This window comes from Phlebotomus papatasi, chromosome 1 (assembly GCF_024763615.1).
Source record: "Phlebotomus papatasi isolate M1 chromosome 1, Ppap_2.1, whole genome shotgun sequence".
Lineage (NCBI taxonomy): Eukaryota > Metazoa > Arthropoda > Insecta > Diptera > Psychodidae > Phlebotomus > Phlebotomus papatasi.
The window spans coordinates 52,522,947-52,536,808 of NC_077222.1; the positions used below are offsets into that span (position 1 = coordinate 52,522,947).

Genomic DNA, 13,862 nt, shown 5'->3' on the forward strand with positions numbered 1-13,862 from the left:
TTCTTTACTTTTTTTCTTATTGTTCGTGCTTAAATTTAAACTCCTGAATTTGTTAACTTGTTTTTTTTATTTTCATTTTTCTCTTTTTTTCTTTCACAATTGTGAAAGGGATGACCCAATTTTTATGAATAAATATATTATTAATATTATTATATGGCAAGAACAAATGATCCAAAAGGTTCAATCACATTCATTTTTCAAATTTTTCATTTTGAAATTTTTTTCTTAAAGATCGCAGATTAATATTGTAATAATAAAAAAAACAAATAAATTCCCTTTGTTTTTAATTCTTTTGCAGTTTGAATAATTTCTTTATCTTATCAATTACATAAATTTAAAAAAAAAAGAGATCAAACATTATTATTTTGTTTTAATTTAAAAATAGTATCGTATCGCTTTATTAGAAGAGTGCCTTATATCAGCATGATTGCAAAATCAACAGCTTGCTCAAATAATTCTTCAGCGATAAATTCAATCAAACAAACTATATATATACTGTGTAAATAGTAAACAATAGAAAAATCAGTCAACAAGACACTTTCTTCATTGATTAAAATTTTATTGGGTTTGAAAAGCATTGAAGAACCATATTCCATAACATGAACAAGAATATCACATTCTTATAATTCATTATAAATTGATCTTTATTAGAATGTATTTTTCAATATTTTTCTAGGCTCTTCTAATATGTAAAAGCGAATTCAATTTAGAGAGGGAAAATGCAAAAAATATAAAAGTTCGTAATAAATTCCATTTATTGATGTGTAAAGTTAAAAATAAATTTAATAAAAAAAAACAAGCAGTTGTTAAAAGAAAAGTTCCCAGTAGTTTAGATGGCAGGAAGAATAATGCTTTTTTTCAAATTTTATTATTTTTGAATTTTCTAAAAATCGCTAGCTGTTGAAAGTTGACTATTAATCTCTTTTTCAGCTGTAGGAACAGGATATAGCAATCTTTTTTTCTTTTATTCAGCCGCTAACATATGCGAAATGAGAGACCTAAAATAACCCATTGTTTGTATTTTCAGCACGAGAAATATTACTAATTTTGTGTGTGACTTCAAAAAAAAAAGGCGACAATATATGAATAATATTTTAATCTATTTCTGAAAGATGTTCAATAGGCAAATAACCAAGAATGTCATATGACCTTCAACTAACCATCCGTATCGCATAATTGACAGATTCTTAATTTCCCCAAGTGTGATATTTAAATTTGGCTTGGTTTTTACTCCTCCTGAGAAATAGTTACTTTTCCACACGAAAAAAAAATTTTGTGTCTGCATGTGATTTTTGCGATTCAATTAAAATTTTCTCAACTTGTCACTGTCAGTTGAATGATCTGAAAAAAATATTTCTCATTCTTTTGAAAATTAATTTATAATGAGAATGTACCATAGAGTGACGTGACATTTTTGAGGAATTTTAATTTCTATTCCTAACAATTTACATTGAATTTTCTTTTTTGTTTAAAGTGCGTACTGAAAATTAGAAGAAATAAAATCACTTTGCATTTTGTTGTTAATGGACAATAATTAACCAGAAAGCTCCTTTTTTTATATAATTGACTTTATACTGTTTTGCAGTACGCCAATCCCGTCTGAACCAGCGTAAATAAAGTGACATCTAAAATTCTAAGACATGAAACAGTACGTACTATCCTTTAATTAATGATTTTATAATATTACCATTTGATCTAAAGTCATGTGCTTTTACTATCACTTTTAAAATTTAAAAAAATAAATAAATAAATTGCTACCAAAAAGCACACCATTTGGCGCAATATTTTTTTCTGCACCATGCATTCCTATTACTTCATCTTCATTTGAAATTTCAATGGATGAAATATTTCTTTCAAGCATGTTCATAATTTTATTATAATTTGATTATCTTTTTATTTCTTGCAGTAGCTTGATCTCATACATCTATGCGCTATCACGTAATATCGCTTTTGCTTGCTATCCAACAATTTAATTCACAAAGAATTGGAAAAAGGTATCATTTTGTAGGTTCAAAAGGGGTTTCTTTTATTTATTTTTTTTCTTAATTTATTGTAGGTGATATACAATTTATATCATTCTTAATTTCTAATTTTTTTGTATAATTTTCTTAATGTATTTTTTATCATTTTATAAGGTCAGGGGTTACTTAATTGCACACATCCAATCGCTTTTATTAGGAGCGATAGACATTGTCACAATTGATAGAAAGAGGTGACGGACTTTTGACCATTTTGTTATCATTTTGCTTTATAGCTTCAATTTTCTTCATGATCTTTTTTTCTGTAATCGTTGATAAATAATATAGCTATTATTTGATGGGAGTGGAAGCCAATCTCAAATATCTTTAAGGGGTGCATAACTCAAAGAACAATATAATGTGAAAAATTTAATGCGGAATGTATTGTCTCATATTAGTATAAAAGCGCAAATGAGGAACGCAGTAGAGCTATGAATTGGAATGTTACGAGGTGCAGTGTATTGGTAAGAAAAATCCATGTGGCAACCCCAACTCCTGAAATTGAAAATGAAAATGTTCTTCCAAAATCCCGAAAGCCAAAATCCCGAGCGTCAAAATCTCGAAAGGACCAAAATCCCGAAAATCAAAATCCAGAACGTCAAAATCAATGTGTAGAATAATTTCCCAAGACGCAGAATATTTCCCTTGGCCTCCAGTAAGCGCAGATGCAATCGTCGGAATAGCTATGAAATTTTTAAGAATTCGTGATTTTTTTCCTTTCGGGATTTTGGCTTTCGGAATTTCGGCTTCGGAATCTTGACCAGGACCCTTTTTTCACTACATAAATCAGGATTTAATTGCCCTTTCTATATTAACAGTTGTCGAGAATAGGAAGCTAAGTAAGCAGAAATTTGTATAATTAGGGCAGAATCACATTGACCGTAAAATGCTCTCCGTATTTCGTTAATTTACGCGTTTATATTGTAATTCTTACGTAAATTCTCGATTACCGTATTACCTTATTTCATACTCGGTGGCACTAGGTGATAATAATAATATAAGAAAATTGAAGAAATAAAACGTACGATTAATTTCTCTTACAGTTTTTTTTGCTCACCGTTTATCGAATTTTCGTTTTATTTCTTCAGTTTTCTTATATAATTTTCACGTAATGCCACCGAGTATGAGATAAGGTAATACGGTAATGGAATATTTGCGTAAGAATTGCAATGAAAATGCGTAAATTAACGAAATACGGTGAGGCTACACTGAGAAAAAAAGAGGGTGCGATTAACATTTTTTCTTCATAACTTTAACACTTTTTAGGTGTAAAAATATATCAACATTTTTTAATGTTAATTTTACACCTTTTTAAGGGTAAAATTAACATGTAAAAGGGTAATTTTAACCCCTAATACACCTAAAAAGGGTAATATTTACACCGATTTTGGATCAATATTGCAGGGTAAAATTGACATTTCCGGAATGTTATTTTAACTTTTTCGGATTTCTCTCAGTGTACGGCGAGCATTTTATTGTCAATGTGATTCTGCCCTTACTGTAACTCTGCCTTAGTGCGCCAGAAAATGCAAGAATCCGAAGTTTTAAAGTGAAACTTATTTATTTCTTGCCCCTACATAGGATCAAAATCGAGTTTTTGCAATAAATTGAGTGACAATAATATATGAATTCTCGCCATTCTAAGCTTTATACTCAGAGCTATATACTACCTAACTGATATAATAAAAATTAAATAAAAAAAAGTAAATCCGTAAAGTCTCTTTGAAATTTAAAGTTATGGCATTTATCAACGGAACAGAGACGAGTCTATTCTGAAAACAGAGTTAACGATTTTTATTTGCAATCATTAAAATATTACAAGGGCACAATTCCAGCAACTCAAGTCTACTTTAGATCATATAGTTTGAGTTTGTTCCTATTTTTTTCGTTAACAAATTATAATCAATTATAATTTTCTTCATGGAAAATCGATAATAAATTTTAAACATTGATTAAAATAAAAGTAAATATTTTGTAATATATATTTTTTTTAAAGCATAATTGAATGAATTTCCTTCAGCACGTTGTTTGACATTTCGGTAAGCTTTAGGGTTTCACAAATTGATATTAGCTGCCTCTATAGCCAAATATTATAGAAATAGAAATTATTAGGGGAAAGCGCGCTACCTTCGAACAACTCAAGCTTCGAACAATTCATTTTTTCAATATATTTTAAATTAATTTAAAATCCATTAAGAAGATACAAAAAAGTAAGTTATCTGAAGCTTAAGTCGTCCGAAGGTAGAGTGCTTTCCCCTATTTAATTGCGAAAAAGTTGCATAGACTTTTCGAGACATTTAATTCGAAATTTACACGCTGTCTTCTACAAACTAATTTGGATCGTTATATCGTTATAAAATTAGTTATATGCTTTGATTATTGGCGAGCTACACTGAGAAAAAAATGGGGATCCTATTAACTTTTTTTTCCTCATGTCTTTAACACTTTTTAGGCGTAAAAATATATCAAAAAATTTTAATGTTAATGTTACACCTTCTTTAAGGATAAAATTAACATGAAAAAGGGTAACTTTAACCCCTAATACACCTAAAAAGCATAAAATTTACACCGATTTCGGATCAATACTGCAGGATAAAATAAACATTTCCGGAATGTTATTTTAACTTTTTCGGATTTCTCTCAGTGTACATAAAAAAGGAACATTTTAATTTTTGTGGCTGACTAAGGGTCAATCAAAAGATATTTCGTTAAAATTGTTATAGACATGCGTCAGGTCCATGACAGTCTGACGACTTAAGCCGAGACCCAGCTTAATGGAAAATGATGGAAAAGTAATTTAACCATTATTTCGAATATAAATACGCTAAGCCATGTCTCGGCTAATGCTAAGGGCTGCCAAGGCCCTTATAGGGCTTAATCGCTTCGATGATAACTGTCAAGCCTGAAATTTCAGTGAGATTTATGCCCTAGACACACTTACGACTTAAGCCGAGAGACGACTTAGTGGAAAATTATGGAAATGTAGTTTAACCATTATTTCTAATATAATTACGCTAAGCCGTCTCTCGGCTAATCCTCAGGTCTGTCAAGGCCCTTAGGATCGATCATTCAGGTTTTTTTAAAGCTTTTTTATAAAGTTTATTTATTTTGTTCTTTGTGGATTTATTTCTTGTCAAAGTTCAACAAAATTTTCTTCGTGATGTGTAGTAAGACAAATTTTGAATTCATCAACCGTTAGTGTTTGGCAGCTATCAGCCAGATATCCAAATACCGGATAACTCAAAGCTGAGTGTATACGATATACAAATCGGTAAAGGATAAATCGTTCAATAGTTTGACAGAATTTTGATCGACAAACTGTACAGATTGTCTCTTTTCTGCGGAAAACTTTTTACAATTTTAGGATAAAATTAAGAATTAGATTTATTGATCGACATTTTCGGAATATTGTTGTTCTTGTTGTATATTCACAAGATCAAGCAAAAAATAGTTTTATTTGTCGTTTCTTATTAAACGATACATAGGGTAGAGTGGTACAAGTTGGACAAAGGTACAATTTGGACGGGTTTTTTTTTCTTTATAAATGTAGTACTTCATTTTTATTTGTATATTTTTAACACTTAAGTTTTATAATTTGGTTCCTTGTGATTAAAAACAAATTTTGTACTGTATTTATCAAGAAAAAAAGCCATGTCCAACTTGTAACACTATGTCCAATTTGTATCACTTTACCCTAGCAGAGTGTTTGAATTAATGTCACTCCTCAAGATAAATGAGAGATTGATCGACATTTTGTTATAAGGGCTCAACCTTTTCAATGCTCAAAAACCCTGACGTTTCAGTGAGTTTGTGTTTGTAGTTCATAGATCGACATTTCGTGAAACTGTCGTTCAGATATTTTACTCGACAATATCGAGTGACATCAACGAATACAATTCCGTTTGTCGTTATCAACTGTACGACACAGTAAAATATTTGCTTTTCTGTCCTTTTCTGTCGCTAAAGACAAACAACAAATCGATCGATATTTCTATTGAAAATCTAACGATGTTATGCGTTATAGTAGAGGTGTGCAAGAAACCGTTGAAACCGAATTAATGTCAAAATAAGTTTGTTATAGTAGCGTTTTGACATTTGACGTACATGTTTCATTTGACGTTAATTCGGTTTCAACGGTTTCTTGCACACCTCTGCGTTATAGGGTAATAATGAATTTGTAACATTTAATTTTATTCCAATGCTTTTTTTATATTCAACATAGTGTTAATAATTATGCCAATATGAGACTTTCTGTTTAAAGATTTGAATTGATATTAAACCGTTAAATAATTTTGAATTTTAATTGGTATTTAGTAAAAGAATTTTGTTAAGTTCTTTGTTGATGTTTCTTGAAAGATTCTTTGAGTTATATACTCCCCCTAAAAATATCTTATTGAAGCACTTTGGGTTGGAAAAGAAGAATTTTTACAAAAAAGAAAATACACTTTCAATAAATAAGAGTCTAATTAAAATTCATCTATTTTTGTAGCTGGTCGTCAACGTCGCATGGGGCATTGGACAAGGAATTATACCGTTGGTCTGTGGTAGAGAGAATCTTTGCGCAACAAACCAACTTTATTATCAACAAAATACATCTTTATTATTGGCACATCAGCATGATTTTTCAAAAAAAAAAGAAAAAAAAAACAAAATATTTTCTCTCTTTTTATTTAAATAATTCTGTTCCTGTCGAAAAAAAGGGAGGAAAGAGAAAATCTAATGTCGTTTCGATGAATTGTGCTTCTTAAGACGACACAATTTTGTCACTTTGAAGAGCCATTCACTAATGCGTGTATATTTCATAAGAAAAGATCCAAGAGGAAGAGAAATGTTTTTTTTTTAGAATGCTACTGCCAAAATCAATGGATTAAGTATACTCTTAGCATTAATATTCTTTTTGCTCATCTACTTCAACGAATGCCAATAGAGAAAAGCCCAGTGTTTAAGCTTGGAATTTTTCAAATGCTTTGTCTTATCTGAAAAAGATCATTTGCAGAGAAAGAGAAATTTATTAATTACGGCAGTAATTTACCTGTGTTCGACAACGATTTGGCAATAATTTATATTTACTGTTGTATTTAGCATTAATGAAAAACAAGTTTAATTGTAATATTCTTTAAGTAAATTATTTGTAAAGAGAAATAAACATACAAAAATGAGACTTTCAGAAGTAAATTAACCAATCGTAAAATAGATAATTTGATTTATTTGTTCAACATTAAAGAGAGATATCACTTCTTGAAATAAATTTATAAATTTTACAAAAGTAGTTGCAAATGAAGGACAAGAACACGCAAAATTGAAAGAAAGTTCTTCAATTCCAATTATGACGAAGGACTGTACAAATAACAATTTTTACTAGTAAAAGAGGAAAATTAAAGGAATTTCTTAGAGGACTTTACTTTGGCGGATTTTTTTTTAAAACATTAATAAAAGAGATACTATGAGGCATAATATATAAAATCTTGCAATGTGATATCCTTGAAAAATTTTTAATTTACTAAAAAAAACACTAAATAAAAGGGAAAGAATTTATTCTAAAAAAAAGCTAACACCTAATGTATAAAATTGTCAAAAAAAAAATCCTTCGATTAATCATTTGCATTCTACTCAACTACTTACAGATATTTCTTAAAAACAAAACATTAAGAAAGAAAAACAATTAAAAAATTATTTTAGCATCACAAGAAACATCAGAAATAATTAAATAGCGATATACAAATCATACAGAATTAATAAACATTTTTGTCATTTAAATAACTCTTCAAATGATTTCATTGAAAAGTGAATTGTTGCACGTGATATTTTTATAAGGACAATTCGTAACGGCTTTTCGATTGAATATCTATCACACTCATGATAGTGTTAGTCGATTTTCAAAGTGCTTTTGGTAGAAAAATACAATATTACTTTTTATTATTTTCAATAAGACAGTAGTTGATAAAAGAAATATAAATTCGACATTATTACAATGTAGCTTTAAAGTTACATCATGAATGTATAAAATATATTTAACTCTCGACAAAAAAAAAGGATAAAGTATATTGTGTAAAGCTACTCTATGTGCATAAAAATCAATAAAATGAAAGAAAACTTGAAGGAGAAGACTTTTTTTATTTATTTTGTCTGTTTAATGGGAATCAGAAAGTTTCTATCTGCAAAATGATTGAGTTTGGCGAGATAGTGGTTAATAAATCGAATTGAAATTTAATACTCCATCCTCTGGATGATTTACATTGCATTATAACTTTTGAGAATGGAAAAGTTTTATTTATTGTGCTTGGGATAAAATTCTCGAAGTTTTTCAACAATAGAACTTTTCCGTTAAGTTTCTGTAACATTTTGTGAGATTATGTAAATTCAAGTTCAACTGTGACTATCAATCGGATTAAAATAAATGGAACATAATCCACTTTCATTAGAAGCTCATTGTCAAATTTCCAAAATTCACAAATTAACTTCAATAATTACTCTTGAATGTTTCTCTGTGTTTTCATTTTTGATTCAGTGAATTTTATGATATTAATATATTTTCAATTTTTCATTTGCATTGGTAAGTAAAAAAAGTCTATGCATTTTCATTACCGTTACAGTTCAAATTGGTGGGTGTACTAAAATACGCGACGATTTAGTACCAACCCGGCTGATTCGAAAGGCCTTGCAAAATTAAAATCAAACCCAGTAGGGGAACGGTTTCAGGTTTCGTACATAGGGGAAAGTGAGGCTACTTTAAGCTACGTGGCCACATTGATATACAACTTTTTTCACATGTTTCTAAAAGAAACTGGTTTTTATTATGATGTACACAGTAAAAAATAATTACACCGATTATCGCGTGTAATAGGAGAGCATCGATAATTGCAGTAAATTTGCACCGATTATCGTAGCAAGCAAATTTGAAAAGTAAGCAAGTTGAATTTTCGTAGTTGAAAAGCAAAATAAATTGCTTTTAGTAAGTAAATTTTCCCCCAAAAGTTCCACTGAAATTACACAAAATAAAAGAAGAAGAGAATGAATTCAACCGCTAGTAATGGAAAGTTGAACTTTTTGCAGCGATAATCGGTTGAAAAATTACTACGACAATTGAAATGATTCTATTACACGCAATAATCGTAGCAATATTCAATCAGTCAGTTGAATGAAGTTTATATTGTTGCTTCATTTTATTACTATTATAGTAATTATTACTACCAATTATTGAATTTGGGCCATTACCGAGGGCTGAACTTTACTAATTCTGCAATTTAATTGAATCCCTTTCAATTCAAAGTTGATTTTTTCAGTGGTTGTTATTCGAAATTTCAACTACAGTACCATTCAAGACATTAAATACACCCTTCGTAAGTTTAAAAGCACCTGATTTGGACCGAGAAAACGCTGTAATACCCAATTCTATTGAGTGAAATACTTTCATATATAAACCTAAGAACAGTTTTAAATAAAATTTGAGAAAATACCTTTGCTAAAAAAATGTATAATTTGAGGATCAGTTAAAAATTAGATTTTTAGACAAAAATGCAAAAGTAGCCCCACATACTAAAACTGATCTAATCTTATAATAATCAATTAGGATAAGCTAAATACTATTAGGGTGGAGTCTACACTTATGGATGTTATAAACACTTATGGACAACACAAAAATCTTAAGTTATTACATTAAACAGATTTCGAAAAGTAAAAAAAAAGTTAATTAGATAATAAACTAATAATTCTATAACTTTTCGAAATCTGTTTTACGTAAGAACTTAAGATTCTTGCACGCTGTCCATAAGTGTATAATGTCCAACGCACAATAACTTTTGTTTTGTAAGCATGTTCTTGACATTTCAATGAGAGTGAATGAAATTTAAATCTAGTCATCTCGCTCTCTCTCATAGGAAATTTTCAAAACATGTTTACAAACAAAAGTTATTGTGCGCTGGGCATAACATCCATAAGTGTAGACTCCACCCTAGTAAATATTATTAAGAGTCAGAAAAACTGAAAATTATGCCGAGGGAATATTTTTGGTATGGATTGTGGTCTGTTCTGAAAAGGGTTTCTTTTTTAAATATTAAAATTTCCGGCAGAAATTCTACTTTTAATTTTCAAAGATTGATCAGATTCATTAAAGAATATTGAATATTGGAAAAATATAAACAAAGCATTCAAATGGGGAGTGTCTGTGAAGCTTGAAAGCCTTTCCATACATGATTTCTACAGAATTCCACAGAAAGTTGTTACAAGAAAATTTGGAAAACATTATGAGACTCTTTTCTATGTCAAAATTAAAATAATTACCAGGTGGGATTCCAATGGAAATTTATGACAAGAAAATTTTGGGAATATTAAGAGACTTTTCTATGCCAAAATGAAAATATTCACCAGGTTCCACACTTCCTGTAAATTTTTTCTTTGGGTATACCGACGAGGGTTTTCTTTGCTTTGGTAAATGCTCGGCAGCTTTCAGAATTTTTAGTAGCTTGTATGTTAAATCTTGCGAATAACTTTCTTCAATGACCAAACCGCAACCCATATTTTAAAAGCTAATGAAACATGTCCTGCTTTTAAAATATATTGCAGAATTACATTTATTCAGTAACATAGGAAAAATTTAGGCATTTTGAATCTTGGGACCATGCAAAGCGTGGGCACTTTCCCCTATACAATACCTGCAAAAGCATAAAAGTGAATTAGCAATGCTATATGTCCAATCCGGAGTCGAAGGAGCAAAATTTTTCTGGCTTTCTCCAGAGGGTATGCTCGCTCGATGTGATACTGTAATGCTCAACGCACAATAACTTTTGTTTAGTAAACATGTTTTGGACATTTCAATGTGAGTGAGTAAGATCTAGATCTAGTCATCTCGCTCACTCTCATAGAAATTTTGAAAACATGTTTACAAATCAAAAGTTATTGTGCGCTGGTCATAAGTGTTCGAGACAAGGAGAACGGAAAAATAGCAGAAAACTCTCAACTCAACTCTATTACTTCCACTCTCGCAATTATCCACGAAAACACTCCTAAGGGAGCAACAAAACGAACAAAACACTTTGACAAAGAAAATAAGAAGAAGTTTTGAAAAACCGGTAAGCTCTTTTTAAGTAGGGGAGACCGGGGAGATTTGGGAGAGAGGTAGTGTGGGACAAGGCGATTTTTTCAATTAATTTTTGAAATAAATGGGATTTAACCATTACTGTATCGTAGGCAATATTAAGATGTATCTTGACTAAAAGAATGGATATCCTCAGTTTTATTGTTTTAATTCTATGAACACTTTCTTAAAAATTGTATATTTTGATGTCTCAGTTTTGCTCTTTGTATTTTATATCAGCGATATATAATCAAAACTTTTTTATCTCATTAGGTAGCAGTGTAATCTAGGAACATATTTTTATAAAAGTTTCAGAGATTATACGCTCTTGTTTTTTATATAAAGGTTTTAAACACCAAAACTACACGCGAGGGTGTTTGGGACACCTGAAAGGGGATGAATGGGACGTTGATTTTTGACAAGTTTGTAGGTGGCATGAAATTGTTTACTGTTAAAATGAAGAGTAATGCCCAGTTACTACTGAAAATCTCCCTCTTGTGCAAAGTTTATCAGTGGAGCAGATTTCTCTAAATACATGGACAATTAAACCATCAATGTCTTGGGAATCAATAATTCCTTCTCAGAGGATATTCGATCTTTGCCCAATTTCGTTAAAAACTGTTTTCTCGAGAATTTCTCGAACAATATCCTCTACAATTTTTAAACAATCTTAAGAAAAGGCAAGGCGAGAGCTAATTCAATGAAATAAGGAAAAAACAGGTACCATGCAGTTGTCGCAAAATCAAACAGAAATCCGCCAATGAGTTCAAAACTAAAAGTGTTAACTCTTTCGCGTCTTTAGGGTCATATATGACCCGGGGAAAAAAATTTCTTTTTGGCTATTTACATTAATTGAAATCTAACTGGAGTCTTGAGAAAATGAGCCAAGAATCTTACATCCTTCTATCTATTATGATGTCGTGCACGAACAGATAGATTTCAATTAATTACCCAAAAAAAACTTTTTTCCCCGAGTCATGACATTACCCTAAAGACGCGAAAGAGTTAAGATAATCTACTCACCTGAGGAATTTGATGATTATGATTGTAATATTTGGAATAAAAAAGCAAAGAAAGGTATGTAGATGGAAAATAAGAAGAAAATACTTTAAATAATTGATTGACAATAAATGACTCTACTGTACAAATAAGATAAGATAAGATTTTGCCAGGGGTCAGTTCTCCATTTCAGATTACCGATGCATCCAGGCCACCAATTGGGCCCCTTATGCTTCCCCACTCCTATTCTATCTTATCCCCCGATACGGGTAGCCGCTCTATATCGCAGCTCTGTGGGCAATCAGTGCCATATATCACAGCATCCCTTCTCGGTGTGTGTTTGGGATCAGTGACAGCGAATATTTGTATCGATTGAGGTACCACTTTCACATCGAAACTCCTTCTCGTACCAGCCTCTATTGTTTAGGCGGTTCACTTTTTTTTGCCAATATGCACCATTGACATTACTATTTATTCATTCACTGGACGAATTCAAAGCCGATATGGCATGAGAAATCTTTTTCTGCTGCTGCTCAGCTTTGAACCCAAGACCTCGCAGTCATAGAGCTACTACTCTATCCACTGACTCACTCGAGGCTCTACTGTACAAATAAAATTGATATTAATTTCTAAGTATGAAATAAAAGATGAAACATTTTTATTTCTATCAGAAATATTTTTAATCTAGTATTTAAAATTAATTGACGTGCTGCAATAATGCAAATTATGCGAGAAAAATGTGTCCCATACTACCCCATATCGGGGAGGTTTGGGACAAGGCGTCAAGTTAAATGTTTTATCTTCTCCAAGAAAACTCATTTGTTTTCCAAATTCTATCGAGTACTTTTTATAAAGTCAATACTCATAAGTATCCTATAGACCGCATAAAATTATGATACGCTATTGTGATTTTTTGGAATAGTGTCTCAAAGTTAAAGCATGAAAAAGTGTCCCATAATCCCCGGTCTCCCCTATACAGTTTTTTACAGTGTATACGGAATGTTTTACTCACTTGAAGTTTTGTATTTTCTTCAAGGTGGTTTTTAGTACACGTCCCTGAAGTATATACAAACTTGCGGCGAATACAAACTTTCAGGTACACTGTAAAAAACAGTTTGACGAAAAAAAAGCTCACTGATATTTCGTCGGTTGCCTCAGCAACTGTGCTAACTGCATTTTGACAACTTTTCAGGAGACCATTTTTTTACTTTAATCACATTTTAATAAAAATCAAACCCCGAATGAGTTATTTTATATTACAAATATCGAAAGAACAACAAGTAATCTGTCTATTAATGGAAAGAAATTGGAAAAAAGTAGATTTTGCACACTAAAAATTAAGCATTTCCTAAAAGAATACACAATATGCAATTGTGCTAACTAACGTCGTTGTTCAAAAGTCTATCTGCAATGTATGGAATTTTTGCAGATAGCACAATTGTTTATCACCGTCAAAACCTAACAAGGAAAGAATTTTCTTTTTTTTTTATTCTATTGACTCCGTGTAGAGCAACATTTTTTTGTCATTTAAAATTTACTCCAAAATTTATCTTCCGAGTGTGTTTTCTTTTTATCAACACTATTTTGCTCTCATGGATCTCTGCAAAGTCTACAAACGGTTCCTCCTAAAAGTGTTACGTTAATCTGAAAGTGAAATATTTAGGAAATAAACGATCTCTAATATATAAAGAAGAAAGAGGAGACTTCCACAAAGCTTAAGGATCACATGAGAATAAGCATGGAAAAAGGAAATTGGCACCATATATGTGATA

At 30.7% G+C, this 13,862-nt stretch overlaps 2 protein-coding genes across 12 annotated transcripts in view; both read left to right on the forward strand.

The window, feature by feature from the left end:
- Positions 1-8,123, forward strand: part of LOC129806062 (tropomodulin) — an 85,933-nt gene extending 77,810 nt beyond the window's left edge. For 4 of the 11 annotated variants that reach the window (XM_055854383.1, XM_055854466.1, XM_055854409.1 and 1 more), the window contains 2 exons: positions 1,586-1,648; positions 1,907-1,992. In XM_055854383.1, the coding sequence (XP_055710358.1) occupies positions 1,586-1,613 (28 nt within the window). In that variant the 3' untranslated portion in view covers positions 1,614-1,648; positions 1,907-1,992. Of the gene's footprint in view, positions 1-676; positions 818-1,585; positions 1,649-1,906; positions 1,993-6,507 lie in introns of those variants that run through there. The other 7 variants (XM_055854400.1, XM_055854417.1, XM_055854440.1 and 4 more) reach the window with 4 other exon arrangements.
- LOC129806049 (prolyl 4-hydroxylase subunit alpha-1-like) overlaps positions 1-13,661 on the forward strand; it is a 186,297-nt gene extending 172,636 nt beyond the window's left edge. Inside the window, exon 10 of the transcript XR_008752143.1 lies at positions 13,649-13,661. The gene's annotated coding sequence lies outside the window, so the exon portion shown is untranslated. The remainder of the gene's footprint in view (positions 1-13,648) is intronic.
- Positions 13,662-13,862: the final 201 nt, after the last annotated feature.